The sequence below is a fragment of the Rhinoderma darwinii genome, chromosome 3 (genome assembly GCF_050947455.1).
Source record: "Rhinoderma darwinii isolate aRhiDar2 chromosome 3, aRhiDar2.hap1, whole genome shotgun sequence".
Lineage (NCBI taxonomy): Eukaryota > Metazoa > Chordata > Amphibia > Anura > Rhinodermatidae > Rhinoderma > Rhinoderma darwinii.
In genome coordinates, this window is record NC_134689.1 from 7264988 (window position 1) to 7287839 (window position 22852).

The 22852-nt window shown below is 41.4% G+C and overlaps 1 protein-coding gene across 5 annotated transcripts in view; it reads left to right on the top strand.

The window, feature by feature from the left end:
• Positions 1-22852, top strand: part of LMNTD1 (lamin tail domain containing 1) — a 100782-nt gene that overhangs the window by 63965 nt on the left and 13965 nt on the right. For all 5 annotated transcript variants that reach the window (XM_075855783.1, XM_075855786.1, XM_075855782.1 and 2 more), the window contains 3 exons: positions 17197-17298; positions 20033-20151; positions 21704-21918. In XM_075855783.1, the coding sequence (XP_075711898.1) occupies positions 17197-17298; positions 20033-20151; positions 21704-21918 (436 nt within the window). The remainder of the gene's footprint in view (positions 1-17196; positions 17299-20032; positions 20152-21703; positions 21919-22852) is intronic.

A 22852-nucleotide genomic window follows, 5' to 3' on the forward strand; every position in this document is an offset into this window, starting at 1 on the left:
TATCCAGCATGCAGGCCGGAGCTTATCTGGGGTCTTATCTAACATACAGGCCGGAGCTTATCTGGAGTCTTATCCAACATACAGGCCGGAGCTTATCTGGGGTCTTATCCAACATACAGGCCAGAGTTTATCTGGGGTTTAATCCAACATACAGGCCGGAGCTTATCTGGGGTCTTATCCAACATACAGGCCGGAGCTTATCTGGGGTCTAATCCAACATACAGGCCGGAGTTTATCTGGCGTCTTATCCAACATACAGGCTGGAGTTTATCTGGCGTCTTATCCAACATACAGGCTGGAGTTTATCTGGCGTCTTATCCAACATACAGGCTGGAGTTTATCTGGGGTCTTATCCAACATACAGGCCGGAGCTTATCTGGGGTCTTATCCAACATACAGGCCGGAGCTTATCTGGGGTCTTATCTAACATACAGGCTGGAGTTTATCTGGGGTCTTATCCAACATACAGGCTGGAGTTTATCTGGGGTCTTATCCAACATACAGGCCGGAGTTTATCTGGGGTCTTATCTAACATACAGGCCGGAGCTTATCTGGGGTCTTATCCAACATACGGGCCGGAGCTTATCTGGGGTCTTATCCAACATACAGGCCGGAGCTTATCTGGGGTCTAATCCAACATACAGGCCAGAGTTTATCTGGGGTCTTATCCAACATGCAGGCTGGAGTTTATCTGGGGTCTTATCCAACATACAGGCCGGAGTTTATCTGGCGTCCTATCCAACATACAGGCCGGAGCTTATCTGGGGTCTTATCCAACATACAGGCCGGAGCTTATCTGGGGTCTTATCCAGCATGCAGGCCGGAGCTTATCTGGGGTCTTATCTAACATACAGGCCGGAGCTTATCTGGAGTCTTATCCAACATACAGGCCGGAGCTTATCTGGGGTCTTATCCAACATACAGGCCAGAGTTTATCTGGGGTTTAATCCAACATACAGGCCGGAGCTTATCTGGGGTCTTATCCAATATACAGGCCGGAGCTTATCTGGGGTCTAATCCAACATACAGGCCGGAGCTTATCTGGGGTCTAATCCAACATACAGGCCGGAGTTTATCTGGGGTCTAATCCAACATACAGGCCGGAGTTTATCTGGGTTCTAATCCAACATACAGGCTGAAGATTATCTGGGGTCTAATCCAACATACAGGCTGGAGATTATCTGGGGTCTATTCCAACATACAGGCCGGACCTTATCTGGGGTCTTATCCAACATACAGGCCGGAGCTTATCTGGGGTCTTATCCAACATACAGGCCGGAGCTTATCTGGGGTCTTATCCAACATACAGGCCGGAGCTTATCTGGAGTCTTATCCAACATACAGGCCGGAGCTTATCTGGGGTCTTATCTAACATACAGGCTGGAGTTTATCTGGGGTCTTATCCAACATACAGGCTGGAGTTTATCTGGGGTCTTATCCAACATACAGGCCGGAGTTTATCTGGGGTCTTATCTAACATACAGGCCGGAGCTTATCTGGGGTCTTATCCAACATACGGGCCGGAGCTTATCTGGGGTCTTATCCAACATACAGGCCGGAGCTTATCTGGGGTCTAATCCAACATACAGGCCAGAGTTTATCTGGGGTCTTATCCAACATGCAGGCTGGAGTTTATCTGGGGTCTTATCCAACATACAGGCCGGAGTTTATCTGGCGTCTTATCCAACATACAGGCCGGAGCTTATCTGGGGTCTTATCCAACATACAGGCCGGAGCTTATCTGGGGTCTTATCCAGCATGCAGGCCGGAGCTTATCTGGGGTCTTATCTAACATACAGGCCGGAGCTTATCTGGAGTCTTATCCAACATACAGGCCGGAGCTTATCTGGGGTCTTATCCAACATACAGGCCAGAGTTTATCTGGGGTTTAATCCAACATACAGGCCGGAGCTTATCTGGGGTCTTATCCAACATACAGGCCGGAGCTTATCTGGGGTCTAATCCAACATACAGGCCGGAGCTTATCTGGGGTCTAATCCAACATACAGGCCGGAGTTTATCTGGGGTCTAATCCAACATACAGGCCGGAGTTTATCTGGGTTCTAATCCAACATACAGGCTGGAGATTATCTGGGGTCTAATCCAACATACAGGCTGGAGATTATCTGGGGTCTATTCCAACATACAGGCCGGACCTTATCTGGGGTCTTATCCAACATACAGGCCGGAGCTTATCTGGGGTCTTATCCAACATACAGGCCGGAGCTTATCTGGGGTCTTATCCAACATACAGGCCGGAGCTTATCTGGAGTCTTATCCAACATACAGGCCGGAGCTTATCTGGGGTCTTATCCAACATACAGGCCGGAGCTTATCTGGGGTCTTATCCAACATACAGGCCGGAGCTTATCTGGGGTCTTATCCAACATACAGGCCGAAGCTTATGTGGGGTCTTATCCAACATACAGGCTGGAGCTTATCTGGGGTCTTATCCAACATACAGGCTGGAGCTTATCTGGGGTCTTATCTAACATACAAGCCGGAGCTTATCTGGGGTCTTATCCAACATACAGGCCGGAGCATATCTGGGGTCTTATACAACATACAGTCCGGAGCTTATCTGGGGTCTTATACAACATACAGTCCGGAGCTTATCTGGGGTCTTATACAACATACAGTCCGGAGCTTATCTGGGGTCTTATCCAACATACAGGCCGGAGCTTATCTGGGGTCTTATCCAACATACAGGCCGGAGATTATCTGGGGTCTTATCTAACATACAGGCCGGAGCTTATCTGGGGTCTTATCCAATATACAGGCCGGAGCTTATCTGGGGTCTTATCCAACATACAGGCCGGAGCTTATCTGGGGTCTTATCTAACATACAGGCCGGAGCTTATCTGGGGTCTTATCCAATATACAGGCCGGAGCTTATCTGGGGTCTTATCTAACATACAGGCCGGAGCTTATCTGGGGTCTTATCCAACATACAGGCCGGAGCTTATCTGGAGTCTTATATGGCGTACTGGTCGGAGATTATATAGGCTGTTCTCAAACATATAGGCCGGCGCTTATCTTTAAGGCCTCATGCACACGGCCGTTCCCATAATCACAGCCTGCGATTGCGGGCACGGCTAGCCGCCGATGCCCGCGTGCCGCATTTTCGTGCAGTGCTCCCATACAAAGTATGGGATCACGTCCCGTAAAATCCGAAAAGTAGGACATGCTCCATATGACCCGGCACGGTTCTGCGGCACGGATACCTTTCCGTAGTGCTACGGATAGGTATCCGCAACCAATAGAACCAGGCGGGTCCGTAATTGCGGACCACACTGCGGTCCACAGTTCCGGAGTTTATTTACGGTGGTGTACATGGGGGCATACAGGCCGGAGCTTATCTATAGTTATCTTTGTGTGGAAGTTGGGTGACTAGATGACCAAAGATGACCAAAGACAGTTCTCTACATCCTCCAAAATGGCTGACTATCATTTGATCTTCCTGTCCCCAGCTACATATGAGAGAGCAGCTCTGGAGTACAAACTGCTGCTCTAACCATTGAAATACTGTGCAGACTAAGAAGACTTGTAAGGTTTTATAAAAATCATAGAAATTAGGGATGTAGTGAATATAGGCGTGAGCCGTGGGCCGGTAAAATCGCAGATCGCTGTTGTTTTCCAGTTCTGTTCCCCTCCTCCTCTGTCTGTCACAGGGTTAGAAGACCCCCTTATATTTATACATAATTGCGTTAGGATTGAAATTAGGGGCAATCAGATTTAAGCGGCGCAGACAAAGAGCCGCTCCTGGCAGCCCCCACTGATTATAATGTCTTGATTTTGGTGTCTTATAAAAGACGGGAAAACAAGATCTTGTGGCCATCACTTACACGGAAATCACCAGTAAGGAGCAATCATGTCAATCACACGTAAGGAACGGGGTCACCAGGGGTCTCGTCTCTTCTGCCGTCCCACTCAATCCTACTCACACCGGGCTGATATAGGGAGCAGATAATTAGTGCTGCTGTCATTAAAATTGCCATGTTTCTCGATGTAGCAGAGCTGAGTTTGTAGGTGCCATAGGGCTGAATGTTGATGTGCAGCTGAGTTTGTTAGACATAGGAGTTTGGTGTAATTGAGCTGTTTTACAGATGTAGTTGCTATTAAATTTGATGAGAAGAGTTTGTAATATGTAATGTAATTGTCTGAGCCAGCAGAGTTGGGTTTCACCAATGTAGCTTGGATGAGTTTGTAGGATTTAGTGCTGCTGAGTTTGTCAGGTGTTGTAGTTCTGAGTTTGTGAGATGCAGCAGGATGGAGTGTTTACAACGTAGTGGGGCTGAGTATGTCCAATGCAGAAGTTGAGTTTGGCAGATGTAGTGGTGCTGAGTGGTTTCGCATACGACGTCATCCATAGAACCACCATCATGGAGGCATCTAAATCACTGAGACCCCTGTCCACAGAAATACACTGAGCACCAGAAAATCTCTTCAAAAACACAACAGTAAGAGCACGTTCAGACATGGCGGAATTTTTCCGCTGCAAATGTTGGTGCAGATTTGGGGCAAGTAATCAACGAATCTGCACCAATATTTGCATATTTGACAGGTAATTCAAACGTTGCAGAAAAGACAGCGGACTTGCTACAGATTTCAGTTTTTACATTGCAAAGGCTGAAAGACGCAGTGAAATTCCGCTTCTTCTCCGCAACAGACAATGCATGCTGCGGAGGGAAAATTCTGCACCACAGCCTATGGTCCGCAACGTCTGCACGAAGAGAACTAAAAAGGTGTGGAAACGAATGGACAAACTGTCTGCTAAGGATTTCCACTGTAATTCCGCCACGTTTGAATGTGCCCTAAAAATCTCTCCTGTACTTGACTCCAGGTTGACTGCTCTTACCTACACTGATCCATTGTAACAAAGCCTCAGTGCTGTGAACAGGAGGCACAATTACAATTATTATATTCTTGTATATAGTGGCAGTATTACAGTAGTTATATTATTGTATATAGGAGCAGTATTATAGTAGTTATATTCTTGTATATAGGGGCAGTATTATAGTAGTTATATTCTTGTATATAGGGACAGTATTATAGTAGTTATATTCTTGTATATAGGAGCAGTATTATAGTAGTTATATTCTTGTATATAGGAGGCAGTATTATAGTAGTTATATTCTTGTATATAGGGACAGTATTACAGTAGTTATATTCTTGTATATAGGAGGCAGTATTATAGTAGTTATATTCTTGTATATAGGAGCAGTATTATAGTAGTTATATTCTTGTATATAGGAGCAGTATTATAGTAGTTATATTCTTGTATATAGGAGCAGTATTATAGTAGTTATATTCCTGTATATAGGGGGCAGTAGTATAGTAGTTATATTCTTGTATATAGGAGGCAGTATTATAGTAGTTATATTCTTGTATATAGGGGCAGTATTATAGTGGTTATATTCTTGTATATAGGGAGCAGTATTATAGTAGTTATATTCTTGTATATAGGGGGCAGTATTATAGTAGTTATATTCTTGTATAAAGGAGCAGTATTATAGTAGTTATATTCTTGTATATAGGAGCAGTATTATAGTAGTTATATTCTTGTATATAGGGGGCAGTATTATAGTAGTTATATTCTTGTATATAGGGAGCAGTATTATAGTAGTTATAGTCTTGTATATAGGAGCAGTATTATAGTAGTTATATTCTTGTATATAGGGGGCAGTATTATAGTAGTTATATTCCTGTATATAGGGGGCAGTAGTATAGTAGTTATATTCTTGTATATAGGAGGCAGTATTATAGTAGTTATATTCTTGTATATAGGGGCAGTATTATAGTGGTTATATTCTTGTATATAGGGGGCAGTAGTATAGTAGTTATATTCTTGTATATAGGAGGCAGTATTATAGTAGTTATATTCTTGTATATAGGAGCAGTATTATAGTCGTTATATTCTTGTATATAGGGGGCAGTAGTATAGTAGTTATATTCTTGTATATAGGAGGCAGTATTATAGTCGATATATTCTTGTATATAGGGGGGCAGTAGTATAGTAGTTATATTCCTGTATATAGGGACAGTATTACAGTAGTTATATTCTTGTATATAGGAGGCAGTATTATAGTAGTTATATTCTTGTATATAGGAGCAGTATTATAGTAGTTATATTCCTGTATATAGGGACAGTATTACAGTAGTTATATTCTTGTATATAGGAGGCAGTATTATAGTAGTTATATTCTTGTATATAGGAGCAGTATTATAGTCGTTATATTCTTGTATATAGGGGCAGTATTATAGTAGTTACATTCTTGTATATAGGGGCAGTATTATAGTAGTTATATTAATGTATATAGGGAGCAGTATTATAGTAGTTATATTCTTGTATATAGGAGCAGTATTATAGTAGTTATATTCTTGTATATAGGGCAGTATTATAGTAGTTATAGTCTTGTATATAGGGGCAGTATTATAGTAGTTATATTCTTGTATATAAGGGGCAGTATTATAGTAGTTATATTCGTGTATATAGGGGGCAGTATTTTAGTAGTTATATTCTTGTATATAGGGGGCAGTATTATAGTAGTTATATTCTGGTATATAGGGGGCAGTATTATAGTAGTTATATTCTTGTATATAGGGGCAGTATTATAGTAGTTATATTAATGTATATAGGGAGCAGTATTATAGTAGTTATATTCTTATACATAGGAGCAGTATTATAGTAGTTATATTCTTGTATATAGGGGCAGTATTATAGTAGTTATATTCTTGTATATAGGGGCAGTATTATAGTAGTTATATTCTTGTATATAGGGGCAGTATTATAGTCGTTATATTCTTGTATATAGGGGCAGTATTATAGTAGTTATATTCTTGTATATAGGGGCAGTATTATAGTAGTTATATTCTTGTATATAGGGGCAGTATTATAGTAGTTATATTCTTGTATATAGGGGCAGTATCATAGTAGTTATATTCTTGTATATAGGGGCAGTATTATAGTCGTTATATTCTTGTATATAGGGGCAGTATTATAGTAGTTATATTCTTGTATATAGGGGCAGTATTATAGTAGTTATATTCTTGTATATAGGGGCAGTATTATAGTAGTTATATTCTTGTATATAGGGGCAGTATTATAGTAGTTATATTCTTGTATATAGGGGCAGTATTATAGTCGTTATATTCTTGTATATAGGGGCAGTATTATAGTAGTTATATTTTTGTATATAGGGGCAGTATTATAGTAGTTATATTCTTGTACATAGGGGGAAGTATTATAGTAGTTATATTCTAGTATATAGGAGGCAGTATTAGGGCATGCCCACACGTGGCGGATTTCCTCCGCAACTGTCCGCATCAATGCCGCACAGAATCTGCGTTGCAGATTCTGCGGCGGATCTGCCCAAAATGTGCAGTAAATTGATGCGGACTAGCTGCTGCGGACTGCAGTAAAACTGCTTCCCTTCTCTCTATCAGTGCAGGATAGAGAGAAGGGACAGCACTTTCCCTAGTGAAAGTAAACGAATTTCATACTTACCGGCCGTTGTCTTGGTGACGCGTCCCTCTTTCGGCATCCAGCCCGACCTCCCTGGATGACGCGGCAGTCCATGTCACCGCTGCAGCCTGTGATTGGCTGCAGCCCGTCATTGGCCTGTGATTGGCTGTAGCCTGTGATTGGCCTGTGATTGGCTGCAGCCGTCACTTAGACTGAAACGTCATCCTGGGAAGCCGGACTGGAGGAAGAAGCAGGGAGTTCTAGGTAAGTATGAACTTCTATTTTTTTGACAGGTTGCTGTATATTGGGATCGGTAGTCACTGTCCAGGGTGCAGAAACAGTTACTGCCGATCGCTTAACTCTTTCAGCACCCTGGACAGTGACTATTTACTGATGTCTCCTAGCAACGCTCCCATAATTACGGGAGCCCCATTGACTTCCTCAGTCTGGCTGTAGACCTAGAAATACATAGGTCCAGCCAGAATGAAGAAATGTCATGTCAAAAAAGCAAGACGCATCCGCAGCACACATAACATGTGCATGACAGCTGCGGACTTCATTGCGGAAATTAGAATCTCCATTGAAGTCGATGGAGAAATTCCGCCATGAGTCCGCAACCAGTCCGCCACAACTCCGCAACAGCCATTGCATGCTGCGGACACCAAATTCCGCACCGCAGCCTATGCTCCGCAGCGGAATTTTCCACTTCATCTAAACGAACCCTACTAAATAGAAGTGGAAGTCAATGGAGAAACGGCTCCGCTGCGGATTAACGCTGCGGAGTGTCCGCAGCGGAATTCAAGAGCAATTCCGCCACGTGTGGCTTTGCCTTATAGCAGTTATATTCTTGTATATAGGAGGCAGTATTATAGTAGTTATATTCTTGTATATAGGGGCAGTATTATAGTAGTTATATTCTTGTATATAGGGGGCAGTATTATAGTGGTTATATTCTTGTATATAGGGGGCAGTATTATAGTAGTTATATTCTTGTATATAGGGGGCAGTATTATAGTAGTTATATTCTTGTATATAGGGGGCAGTATTATAGCAGTTATATTCTTGTATATAGGGGGCAGTATTATAGTAGTTATATTCTTGTATATAGGGGGCAGTATTATAGTAGTTATATTCTTGTATATAGGGGGCAGTATTATAGTAGTTATATTCTTGTATATAGGGGGCAGTATTATAGTAGTTATATTCTTGTATATAGGGGGCAGTATTATAGTAGTTACATTTTTGTATATAGGAGCAGTATTATAGTAGTTATATTCTTGTATATAGGGGGCAGTATTATAGTAGTTATATACTTGTATATAGGGTGCAGTGTTATAGTAGTTATATTCTTGTATATAGGGGCAGTATTATAGTAGTTATATTCTTGTATATAGGGGCAGTATTATATTAGTTATATTCTTGTATATAGAGGCCAGTATTATAGTAGTTATATTCTTGTATATAGGGCAGATTATAGTAGTTATATTCTTGTATATAGGGCAAATTATAGTAGTTATATTCTTGTATATAGGGGCAGTATTATAGTAGTTATATTCTTGTATATAGGGAGCAGTATTATAGTAGTTATATTCTTGTATATAGAGGGCAGGATTATAGTAGTTATATTCTTGTATATAGAGGCCAGTATTATAGTAGTTTTATTCTTGTATATAGGGGGTAGTATTATAGTAGTTATAGTCTTGTATATAGGGAGCAGTATTATAGTAGTTATAATATAGGAGCAGTATGATAGTAGTTATATTCTTGTATATAGGAGACAGTATTATAATAGTTATATTCTTGTATGACTGGAACAGTATTATAGTAGTTATATTCTTGTATAGAGGGGCAGTATTATAGTAGTTATATTCTTGTATATAGGGGGCAGTATTATAGTAGTTATATTCTTGTATATAGGAGCAGTATTATAGTAGTTATATTCTTGTATATAGGAGCAGTATTATAGTAGTTATATTCTTGTATATAGGGGGCAGTATTATAGTAGTTATATTCTTGTATATAGAAGCAGTATTATAGTAGTTATATTCTTGTATATAGGGGCAGTATTATAGTAGTTATATTCTTGTATATAGGGGTAGTATTATAGTAGTTATATTCTTGTATATAGGAGGCAGTATTATAGTAGTAGTTATATTCTTGTATATAGGGGGCAGTATTATAGTAGTTACATTTTTGTATATAGGAGCAGTATTATAGTAGTTATATTCTTGTATATAGGGGGCAGTATTATAGTAGTTATATTCTTGTATATAGGGGGCAGTATTATAGTAGTTATATTCTTGTATATAGGCTTCAGTATTATAGTAGTTATATTCTTGTATATAGAAGCAGTATTATAGTAGTTATATTCTTGTATATAGGGGGCAGTATTATAGTAGTTATATACTTGTATATAGGGGGCAGTATTATAGTAGTTATATACTTGTATATAGGGGGCAGTGTTATAGTAGTTATATTCTTGTATATAGGGGCAGTATTATAGTAGTTATATTCTTGTATATAGGGGCAGTATTATATTAGTTATATTCTTGTATATAGAGGCCAGTATTATAGTAGTTATATTCTTGTATATAGGGCAGATTATAGTAGTTATATTCTTGTATATAGGGCAGATTATAGTAGTTATATTCTTGTATATAGGGGCAGTATTATAGTAGTTATATTCTTGTATATAGGGAGCAGTATTATAGTAGTTATATTCTTGTATATAGAGGGCAGGATTATAGTAGTTATATTCTTGTATATAGAGGCCAGTATTATAGTAGTTTTATTCTTGTATATAGGGGGCAGTATTATAGTAGAAATAGTCTTGTATATAGGGAGCAGTATTATAGTAGTTATATTCTTGTATATAGAGGGCAGGATTATAGTAGTTATATTCTTGTATATAGAGGCCAGTATTATAGTAGTTTTATTCTTGTATATAGGGGGCAGTATTATAGTAGTTATAGTCTTGTATATAGGGAGCAGTATTATAGTAGTTATAATATAGGAGCAGTATTATAGTAGTTATATTCTTGTATATAGGACACAGTATTATAATAGTTATATTCTTGTATGACTGGAACAGTATTATAGTAGTTATATTCTTGTATATAGGAGCAGTATTATAGTAGTTATATTCTTGTATATAGGAGCAGTATTATAGTAGTTATATTCTTGTATATAGGGGGCAGTATTATAGTAGTTATATTCTTGTATATAGAAGCAGTATTATAGTAGTTATATTCTTGTATATAGGGGCAGTATTATAGTAGTTATAGTCTTGTATATAGGGAGCAGTATTATAGTAGTTATAATATAGGAGCAGTATTATAGTAGTTATATTCTTGTATATAGGACACAGTATTATAATAGTTATATTCTTGTATGACTGGAACAGTATTATAGTAGTTATATTCTTGTATATAGGAGCAGTATTATAGTAGTTATATTCTTGTATATAGGAGCAGTATTATAGTAGTTATATTCTTGTATATAGGGGGCAGTATTATAGTAGTTATATTCTTGTATATAGAAGCAGTATTATAGTAGTTATATTCTTGTATATAGGGGCAGTATTATAGTAGTTATATTCTTGTATATAGGGGTAGTATTATAGTAGTTATATTCTTGTATATAGAGGCAGTATTATAGTAGTTATATTCTTGTATATAGGGGGCAGTATTATAGTAGTTATATTCTTGTATATAGGGAGCAGTATTAGGGCGGGTTCACACATAGCGGAATTTCACTTAAATTCCGCTGCGGACACTCCGCAGCGTTAATCCGCAGCGGAGCCGTTTCTCCATTGACTTTCACTTTAATTTAGCAGTGTTCGTTTACACGATGCGTACAATTCCGCTGCGGAGCATAGGCTGCGGAGCGGAATTTGGTGTCCGCAGCATGCTCTGTCTGTTGCGGAGCAGTTGCGGACTGGTTGCGGACTCATGGCGGAATTTCTCCATTGACTTCAATGGAGAGTCAAAATTCCGCAATGAAGTCCGCAGATCTTATGTGTGCTGCGGAGCGTATTGTTTTTACTACCATGACATTTCTTCATTCTGGCTGGACCTATGTATTTCTAGGTCTACAGCCAGACTGAGGAAGTCAATGGGGCTCCCGTAATGACGGGAGCGTTGCTAGGAGACGTCTGTAAATAGTCACTGTCCAGGGTGCTGAAAGAGTTACGCGATCGGCAGTAACTGTTTCTGCACCCGGGACAGTGACTACCAATCCCAATATACATGTATCTGTAAAAAACATATAAGTTCATACTTACCGAGAACTCCATGCGTCTGTCTCCAGTCCGGCCTCCCAGGATGACGTTTCAGTGTAAGTGACGGCTGCAGCCAATCACAGGCCAAGCACAGGCTGCAGCGGTCACATGGACTGGAGCGTCATCCAGGGAGGTCGGGCCGGATGCCGAAAGAGGGACGCGTCACCAAGACAACGGGCGGTAAGTATGAATTTCTTTGACTTTCACTAGGGAAAGTGCTGTCCCTTCTCTCTATCCTGCACTGATAGGGAGAAGGGAAGCACTTTTCCTGCAGTCCGCAGCGGCCAGTCCGCATCAATTTTCTGCACATTTTGTGCAGATCCGCTGCAGAATCTGCAACGCAGATTCTGTGCGGCATTGATGCGGACAGTTGCGGAGGAATTCCGCCATGTGTGGTCATGCCCTTATAGTAGTTATATTCTTGTATATAGGGAGCAGTATTATAGTAGTTATATTCTTGTATATAGGGAGCAGTATTATAGTAGTTATATTCTTGTATATAGGGGGCAGTATTATAGTAGCTATATTATTGTATATAGGGGCAGTATTATAGTAGTTACATTTTAGTGCATAGGGGGCACTATTATAGTAGTTATATTCTTGTATATAGGGGCAGTATTATAGTAGTTATATTCTTGTATATAGGGGTAGTATTATAGTAGTTATATTCTTGTATATAGGGAGCAGTATTATAGTAGTTATATTCTTGTATATAGGGAGCAGTATTATAGTAGTTATATTCTTGTATATAGGGGGCAGTATTATAGTAGCTATATTATTGTATATAGGGGACAGTACTATAGTAGTTACATTTTAGTGCATAGGGGGCAGTATTCGAGTAGTAATGCTTTTAAAGTAAAGATCTTTTCAGAAGTTCTCAAAACAAGATCTGGATGGTCTTGAATAGAATAAATCTTCACTTCCTTATAAATCGTAATAGTTGCATTTTTAGTCGTGATGAAGCTTTTTCGATGATATTATAATGAACTGTTTAAAATGTATACGGCAAAAGTATAACTACCTTGAAGTTCTATGAACCAAAACCAAACCTGGAATCCATTACATCCTCGCTCGGCTACCTGTGACTGGGGCCATTATTTCCTCCCTTCGACTTTGATGATATTTCACAACAGTTACTGATTAGAGGTTGTTTTCTAGAACAATTGTCCCTCTTTCTAGCGCTGACCTCTGACCCGCCATCTCCTTCGCCAGTTGGTCTACCTACTTCATTGTAACAATAGCGCACTTGTTAGCTGATGCTGTTATTCCTTTTCTGTACTCCAGGGGTCAGTAGTGAGCACAAGATGTAAATTCTCTGCATTAGAATCAATTTGTATGTAAATATTTGTGTATTGGGACTTTCTTCAGTGATAAAGTAACAGATTAATAGGCCGCAGGGTGTTACTCGGGGCATATAATTGGTGTGTGCCTGCTCATATAGATGCCCCGGTCAACATCATGCACCGGGCCCCTGGTTATTCATTGATGTCTGGAAAGAACAGGTCTGAGGAAGCATACAGAGCCCTCATTACCGCATCTCAAGTGCACGTCTCCTGGAGCCTCTCAGCCTTGTTTGGCGCTAACCGGCTCCTTGTCCGCAGCTGACACTTCTGGCACAGTCACCCCTCCCCCTCCATTGTGGGCTCTTTAAGAAATGATATTGAATAGATGGGCCTGAATTCTGGGTTTCTCTTTTTAAATGCACCTGGGTCTTCATCAAAGGCGGTATATACTTTATAATTCATCACCAGCGTTTATTAGACTAGACTAATTGGAAAGGCGCAGGTGTATGGCAGCGTGATGAGCAAATGAAGCGGCGGAAAGCGAAACGGATGAAAGGCGTTTAGCATTTGCATGGAGAACAGCGGACAATAAGAATTAAAGAGCATATCCCTTTAAATAGAATAAAAATTACCGTAAATATGAGGCGTCTTTTGTCTAGTTGGTAAATATTCTATTCAGCGGTTTCTTAGGTCTATTTAGGGTTTTTCATGGACCGCAGTGCTCAGATATCGCCATCTCCAGCGCGTTCTGTACAGCGCCGCTGATCTATTTCGAGTGTTGTGTTGGAAATTGTAGAGTGGTGGTAAAAGACTTCGGATGCTGCTTAGGGCGCCGCTGCTCTTTTAAAATTTATACTTATCAGCTGTTGCCATGAATCTGATCCCCAGAAATCTCTATACTGTGCGGCAGTTGTGTTGCATTGCGGTTGCGGAACCGTTACATTGCTGTTGCGATGCAGTTGTGTCATTGTTACAGTGCAGTTGTGTCATTGTTTCAGTGTAGTTGTGTTGTAGTGCAGTTGTGTCATTGTTGCAGTGCAGTTTTGTCATTGTTGCAGTGCAGTTGTGTTGCAGTGCAGTTGTGTCAGTGTAGTTGTGTTGCAGTGCAGTTGTGTCATTGTTTCAATGTAGTTGTGTTGTAGTGCAGTTGTGTCATTGTTGCAGTGCAGTTGTGTCATTGTTGCAGTGCAGTTGTGTTGCAGTGCAGTTGTGTCATTGTTGCAGTGCAGTTGTGTCATTGTTTCAGTGTAGTTGTGTCATTGTTGCAGTGCAGTTGTGTTGCAGTGCAGTTGTGTCATTGTTTCAATGTAGTTGTGTTGTAGTGCAGTTGTGTCATTGTTGCAGTGCAGTTGTGTCATTGTTGCAGTGCAGTTGTGTCATTGTTGCAGTGCAGTTGTGTCATTGTTGCAGTGCAGTTGTGTTGCAGTGCAGTTGTGTCATTGTTGCAGTGCAGTTGTGTCATTGTTTCAGTGTAGTTGTGTCATTGTTGCAGTGCAGTTGTGTTGCAGTGCAGTTGTGTCATTGTTTCACTGTAGTTGTGTTGTAGTGCAGTTGTGTCATTGTTGCAGTGCATTTGTGTTGTAGAGCAGTTGTGTCATTGTTTCTGTGCAGTTCTGTCATTGTTGCAGTGCAGTTGTGTCATTGTTGAAGTACAGTTGTGTCATTGTTTCAGTGTAGTTGTGTTGTAGTGCAGTTGTGTCATTGTTGCAGTGCAGTTTTGTCATTGTTGCAGTGTAGTTGTGTTGCAGTGCAGTTGTGTCATTGTTGCAGTCAGTAGTTGTGTGTCAGTGCAGTTGTGTCATTGTTGCAGTGCAGTTGTGTCATTGTTGCAGTGCAGTTGTGTCATTGTTTCAGTGTAGTTGTGTCATTGTTGCAGTGCAGTTGTGTTGCAGTGCAGTTGTGTCATTGTGTCACTGTAGTTGTGTTGTAGTGCAGTTGTGTCATTGTTGCAGTGAAATTGTGTTGCAGTTGTGTCATTGTTGCAGTGCAGTTGTGTCATTGTTTCAGTGCAGTTGTGTTGTAGAGCAGTTGTGTCATTGTTGCAGTGCAGTTGTGTTGCAGTGCAGTTGTGTCATTGTTGCAGTGCAGTTGTGGCATTGTTTCAGTGTAGTTGTGTTATAGTGCAGTTGTGTCATTGTTGCAGTGCAGTTGTCATTGTTTCAGTGTAGTTGTGTTGTAGTGCAGTTGTGTCATTGTTTCAGTGTAGTTGTGACATTGTTGCAGTGTAGTTGTGTTGCAGTGTAGTTGTGTCATTGTTGCAGTGCAGTTGTGCCATTGTTGCAGTGCAGTTGTGTGTCAGTGTAGTTGTGTCATTGTTGCAGTGCCGTGCAGTTGTGTTGCAGTGCAGGTGTCATTTGTGCAGTACAGTTGTGGCATTGTTGCAGTGCAGTGGTGTCATTGTTGCAGTGCAGTTGTCATTGGTGCAGTTGTGTTGCAGTGCAGTTGTGTCGTTGTTGCAGTGCAGGTGTGTCATTGTTGCAGTGCAGTTGTGTCATTGTTGTAGTGCAGTTGTGTCCTTGTAGTGTAGGTGTCATTGCTGCAGTGCAGTTGTGTCATTGTTGCAGTGCAGTTGTGTCGTTGTTGCAGTGCAGTTGTGTCGTTGTTGCAGTGCAGTTGTGTCATTGTTGCAGTGCAGGTGTGTCGTTGTTGTAGTGTAGTTGTGTCATTGTTGTAGTGTAGGTGTCATTGTTGCAGTGCAGTTGTGTCATTGTTGCAGTGCAGTTGTGTCATTGTTGTAGTGTAGTTGTGTCATTGTTGTAGTGTAGTTGTGTCATTGTTGTAGTGTAGGTGTCATTGCTGCAGTGCAGTTGTGTCATTGTTGTAGTGCAGTTGTGTCATTGTTGCAGTACAGTTGTGTCATTGCTGCAGTGCAGTTGTGTCATTGTTGCAGTACAGTTGTGTCGTTGTTGCAGTGCAGTTGTGTCGTTGTTGCAGTGCAGTTGTCATTGTTGCAGTACAGTTGTGTCATTGCTGCAGTGCAGGTGTGTCATTGTTGCAGTGCAGGTGTGTCATTGTTGCAGTGCAGGTGTGTCATTGTTGTAGTGTAGTTGTGTCATTGTAGTGTAGGTGTCATTGCTGCAGTGCAGTTGTGTCATTGTTGCAGTGCAGTTGTGTCATTGTTGTAGTGCAGTTGTGTCATTGTTGTAGTGTAGGTGTCATTGCTGCAGTGCAGTTGTGTCATTGTTGCAGTGCAGTTGTTTCGTTGTTGCAGTGCAGGTGTGTCGTTGTTGCAGTGCAGTTGTGTCGTTGTTGCAGTGCAGGTGTGTCGTTGTTGCAGTGCAGGTGTGTCGTTGTTGCAGTGCAGTTGTGTCGTTGTTGCAGTGCAGGTGTGTCATTGTTGCAGTGCAGGTGTGTCGTTGTTGCAGTGCAGTTGTGTCATTGTTGCAGTGCAGTTGTCATTGTTGCAGTGCAGGTGTGTCGTTGTTGCAGTGCAGGTGTGTCGTTGTTGCAGTGCAGGTGTGTCGTTGTTGCAGTGCAGGTGTGTCATTGTTGCAGTGCAGTTGTGTCATTGATTCGGTGCAGTTGTGTTGCAGTGTAGTTGTGCCATTGTTTTAGCGCAGTTGTATCACCATTGCAGTGGAGTTGTGTTGCTCTTTTGATGCAGTAGTATCGTTGTTGCAGTGCAGTTGTGTTGCTGTTGTGATGCAGTTGTGTTGCTGTTGTGATGCAGTTGTGTTGTGTGTCTGTGAATGTAAAAAACTCCATTCCGACATATAGAACAGTCGCAGACATTTCTGCACCGAGAACCTTCCGTGTGTGAACGCGCCCTCACAGCTTTGTTCCTGATCTGCGGCTCCGTGGTGTTTTGGGGAGCGCTCCGCGTAGTCACGTGACCCGGGATATTCTGCGAGACGCCGGCCCAGAGTTCTGGATATGACGTCTGCCTGTAAACCGCTCGGAAATCACTTTACATTTGAGGCCAAAACGTATCAATCATTTTTTTCCTCCACGTGATGAGGAGGTGAAGGGTCAAGTGTTGTGTATTAAAGGGCAACTGCACCAAAAACCGTGTTGTAAGCCAATGACGGGGAAATGTCTCCTTAATGTGAACTTACACCCCTAATAATCGACTACAGCCGGCCTCTCCCCTGCCTGAGGTGGCTGATAACAGAGAACAATCGCATATTGTTAATGTTTTCGATGATCTTTATTTGTCTCTCCCTTTACAGCTCTTCTCTGAAGAATCCAACAGCAGGACATTGATGGAGAAGGTGGGGGCTGAACACATGAGGGGCCGGCAGCACATCGAGACCCTGGAGGCCCGGCTGGAGGTCAGTGGGCTCCCCCTGTACAATGAGCCGAATTGGGAGCTGCGGATGGAGATCGCTTTTTAATTTCCCTTTGCATGAAATAATATGGCCAATTGTGTGTCCCGAGAGCACGGCCCGTCCTCCCCCGACAATGGGGCCATTCACAACCTCCCTAACAGCCGCTCGCAGCATTTCCTGCCCCTAAAAATAGACACGGTAAAATGGACTGAAAACTTTTTTATTTTTGGCCCAAAAATGTTATTGCAAATTTCTTAAATCAAAGTATATATTTTTGTAAATGTTTTCCCTAAATACGGTGGGTCAGGTGTCCAGGTAAATCCTTATGATTCCCGTCCATCCTGAGCTTCCTGGTTCATGAATAAAATTCTAGAACTGAACTGCAGGGGGATTTGTACTTACACAGGGAAATAGATGGATACAAGTCTGAATAACATGCCATTTAGGGTCTATAGAAAGCTGGATGGAAACCATACTTAAAATACTTTTAATAGAGATACCGTGGGCGGCGCACACATTTTTCAGACATAGGCCCCACCTCTTAATAGGCCACAGCCCAAAATAACCCCAACATTAATAAGAGTGCCAGCCGCAGGCTCCCCAAAGAGTGCCGGCCGCAGGCTCCCCAAAGAGTGCCGGCCGCATGGCTCCCCAAAGAGTGCCGGCCGCAGGGGATGGCAAACTGGGCAATTGCCCCGGGCCCCTGTTTCCTTTGGGGCCCACAAAGACTAGACCCACAGGAGCAACCGGAGAGTGGATCATGTAAACCAGCACTGCCCTGGACCGCCAGAGGCTTTACCATTAACCCCTTCACTATCAGCTTGAAATGGCTGATAACAGAGAGCGATAAACTGTATTGAACTGCACAGCAAATGGACAGAATACAGGCTGCGGGTGCGGTGTCGCTCGGGCGTCCTTAAACATCACTTTTCTGATGAGCCACATTTCCCGCTCAGGATTATAGTCATTTCTATGTAATGATGCAGCTGTGTAAGGTGCGGGCACAGGATGGCAGATAATTGGGCGCTAGTTATGCTGTAAATCACGCATCGCCCGGACTGTTCCATCGCAGTGATCCGGCCTCCATTCAGCCGGCCAGAATTGTTTGAGGAAAAATAGATCATTCTGGAGCCGATCCAGTTAATGGCCGAGGTCACATGATGTGCCCGCCGCTCCGCAGAGTTGAATAAGAAATTGTCTGAGATTTAATTAGGGTTCTTATTGCTGCTCAGCCAAAGTCCTTGAACGCAGATCATTACAATCAGCGGCATGAAAGAGGGGACGGATAATGGCGGAAAGTTCTCCTGACGGACAAAAAAATGTTCCTAGAAAGGTTTCTAATATCAGAGTGAATATTGTAATACTGTCTGTACTATCTATCTATCTCATATCTATCTATCTATCTATCTATCTATCTATCTATCTATCTATCTATCTATCTATCTATCTATCTATCTATCTATCTATCTATCTATCTATCTCATATCTATCTATCTATCTATCTATCTATCTATCTCATATCTATCTATCTATCTATCTATCTATCTATCTATCTATCTATCTATCTATCTATCTATCTATCTATCTATCTATCTATCTATCTATCTATCTATCTATCTCATATCTATCTCATATCTATCTCATATCTATCTATGTCTCATTATCTATCTATGTCTCATTATCTATCTATGTCTCATTATCTCTCTCTCACTCACACTCACACATATATATATATAGTCATTCTTTAGGGGTTAACATACGTTTCCAGAGTGAGAAAGCTGAGGTATTAGTGATGGGGGAAGGTCTTACCTTTCATGTACGTCAGAGCAGTAGATAGAATCAGTATGGGACGTCATACCTCTTGTCTTCTGGAGTGAGGTCGTCGTACGTTGTCGCTGTGACCTTACTGTTCATTGTATAGAAGTCTTGAAACCTCAATCCCAAAAACGAGTGTTTATTAAAGGACTGCGGCGGAGTGTTTTGCGGGATGCGTCATTACTATTGGTTAGACTCTACCTGACGCTTCCAATTGTTCTTGAGGTCCTATCTATGAAATCAAACAACATGTGATCCCAAAGAGTTTATTCTTCATGGGCACCGGTGGTACCAAAGACAGCAATTGAGATAGGGCCCAAATTTTTTGTGTCACCATGTCTGGATTCTGGGGCCAGCAGTGGAAAACGAGCGGCCGCGCTCCAAGTTCTGCCTATGGGACAATGTTTGATTAATGTGTAGGACCTTTTAAGTGGAGTTAAGGACTGTCATATCCAACGTGTGCCTTTTGTCAACAGAAAATTTTGGGGTAAACTCAAAAAATCGGGAGAACCCCCATGTTCTCCCGATTGGTTAAAAGTCCTAGTTGATGAACTACCACTGACTACCCTTTTGCAACATGCCATAAAATGATCTCAGACCACCACTGATTTCCAGAATTAAAGGGCACCATAGGGAGATCACACCCCTTGGGCACTGCTCAGAGATTTCTGTTACTGAAAATCTGACAGAAGTGTCAGCAGTAAGGGGCTTAGTCGGTCTACCTGTCCTATTAGTGGTCCGAGATCACAGACGTCACCAATGCGACCTTCTCACCAAGGTAGATGTTTATTACTGGATTTCCTCGTTGAGGACAACTTCTCCCGGATTAGCACGTCCACTCCAAATTTCAGCCAAGACCACCACGTCATCTGTCTATTCCTGGTCCCTTTTCACTTATTGTAAACATTTTGATATCTTCCAGGAGATGCAGGATCTTCTCTTGGCCAAAATGAAGGAGCTGAATACTTACCAAGAAACTAACATATCCTTGAGGAATGAGTTGGATGCTCTGAAATCCATGCTGGAGGAAGAAGAACAGCAGTAAGTCAGTGGAGAGCGTCTCTCATTCTGGAGGATCCAACGTGTCCTTGATTTACAGACAACCCATTGATTTCAATATGAATATGGGTGTAATTCTTCATCTAACCTGTGGTGGTGCTGCAGGGAAATTGAACATTTGCTGCCAAGTTCCAGCACAGGTCACAGCTGATCGCTGGTGGTCCCATCAGCAGGAAACCATGTGATCAGGGGAGACCCTATTAATAGAAAGGAGTTGTCCAAAGCAGAGAACAACTTTTAAGTAAATATGTTCACTATGGAATTTTCTGTACTTCGGCCAGTATACGAGTTTCAGTATCACAGCTCCACTTTATTCTATACTCCACATTATTACAGGATAAATCCACCTGTAATACCGGATAGCTTTACTTATCTTATGCTGGTCTGAAACTCTACTCACATCCAGAGCTGCTTTTACATTTTTGCTGGATTCCTGGTATCTACAGGAGTTCACGTCTCAATGTTGCCCAATGCTGGTTCAGTTTCTGTACAGAATATGCAGATTGCAAGACTTGCTGGACAGTTCCTGCGTGACCTTTTTATATGTACAAGCTCTGGTTTTATGAAATTATGTTGTAGTATTCAATAAAAATAGATAGATAGATAGATATGAGATAGATAGATATGAGATAGATAGATATAGATAGATAGATAGATAGATAGATAGATAGATAGATAGATAGATAGATAGATAGATAGATAGATAGATAGATAGATAGATAGATAGATAGATAGATATGAGATAGATATGAGATAGATATGAGAGAGATAGATAGATATGAGAGAGATAGATAGATATGAGATAGATAGATAGATAGATAGATATGAGATAGATAGATATGAGATAGATAGATATGAGAGAGATAGATAGATAGATATGAGAGATAGATAGATAGATAGATAGATATGAGAGATAGATAGATAGATAGATAGATAGATAGATAGATAGATAGATAGATAGATAGATAGATAGATAGATAGATAGATATGAGATAGATAGATATGAGATAGATAGATAGATATGAGATAGATAGATAGATAGATAGATAGATAGATAGATATGAGATAGATTCATACATCTATGTATCTATTTTCATCTATCTCATATCTATCTATCTATCTATCTATCTATCTATCTATCTATCTATCTATCTATCTATCTATCTATCTATCTATCTATCTATCTATCTATCTATCTATCTATCTATCTATCTATCTATCTATCTATCTATCTATCTATCTATCTAGCCATCCATTCATCCATCCATCCATCCATCCATCCATCCATCCATGATAGATATTTGCGCTCTCTCAGCACATATTTCATTTTCTAGCACAGGAAGTAGTTGTACAATGTAAAACATGATTCGGAGTCTGTGACCAAATGGTTGTCAGACAGAGTAGCCTATGAGATTACAAGACGGGGGAAGTAGCTGACTTCTCCTCCTACTGAAGTTTATTAGACACCAATCTAGCTGCCACCCTGGGGCTCTGCTTTCCTTGTGTATACTGAAGGCCTCTTTCTTCAATGCAGGATGACTAGCAGTCCGCCGCCCTCTCTACACACCCCGTCGTTCACGTCACAGTTTTCAGCAGAACCTTTCCAGTCATCCGTCCTCATCCCGTTTCCTGATTACATCCAGACCAGTGACATCATCATGCCCGAATCAACCCCGTCAGATCCCTGTACACTGTCCAGCAGCGCAGTCACGTCAGATGGAAATGATTCATCGAGAGAGGAAAAACACGGTAAGACTTTTGTGTTGATGGAGGGTCATTGACTGGGACATAACAGATTTAAAGCACAACTCCGCCTGAAATGTAGCGTTTTCCTATCTGCAAAATATATAGGCTCTAGATCATATGCCAGCGGCCTCATCCTGTCTCTCCAGCTTTTAGTAAGCTACTACTCCCAGCATGCACTGGGAGCTACAGCCTGGAAGTTGTAGTTTTACAACAGTTGGAGAGTCACAGGTGAAATGTGCTTGAAGTAGTTGTCACTTTCCTTCCCCCACTCAATAAGCACAAAAATCTATTTCTAAAAATCGTAAAAAGATATTGGCTGTGCAAGCAGAATGAGGTGGAGCACATCGAAAGCTAATGCAGGACGTGGTTAAATATCAGCAATACAACAGCGCCACCTATGATCAGATTATTAGAAACGAAACTGAACTTTGCACTTTCAGTTGTCATTAGTTTTTACCACAATGGTCCACCAAAAAGGCAGTCTAGGGTCTGAAAATGTGCAAATTTTATAAGAGTGGTGCATAGTTTGTGATAGATTGGATACATGATAGATTAGATACTTGTTGTGTACCACGTCAGGGCTCTCCTTCTCAGCTCCGGCCTCAGCGCTACACTGGAGTCTGACACACACATTGCAATGTCACGTGTGTGATATTCAGTGCATCGCCAAGAGAGAGAGCCCAGAAGGCGTCTGCTGTCTACTCAGATCAAATCTTCGAAGCAGCCATGGCAGCCTGAAAAGACGCGAAGCACTAGCCCTAACTTCAGGGAGTAGATCGTTTTTGGCGCATTGACAGCTACCCACCCCACCCTGCATCTCCCACCCACCCCACCCTGCATCTCCCACCCACCCCACCCTGCATCTCCTACCCACCCCACCCTGCAATTTTTAAAAACAGATGAATTTCATGTGTAGATAATGCAACACTGCCCCCTG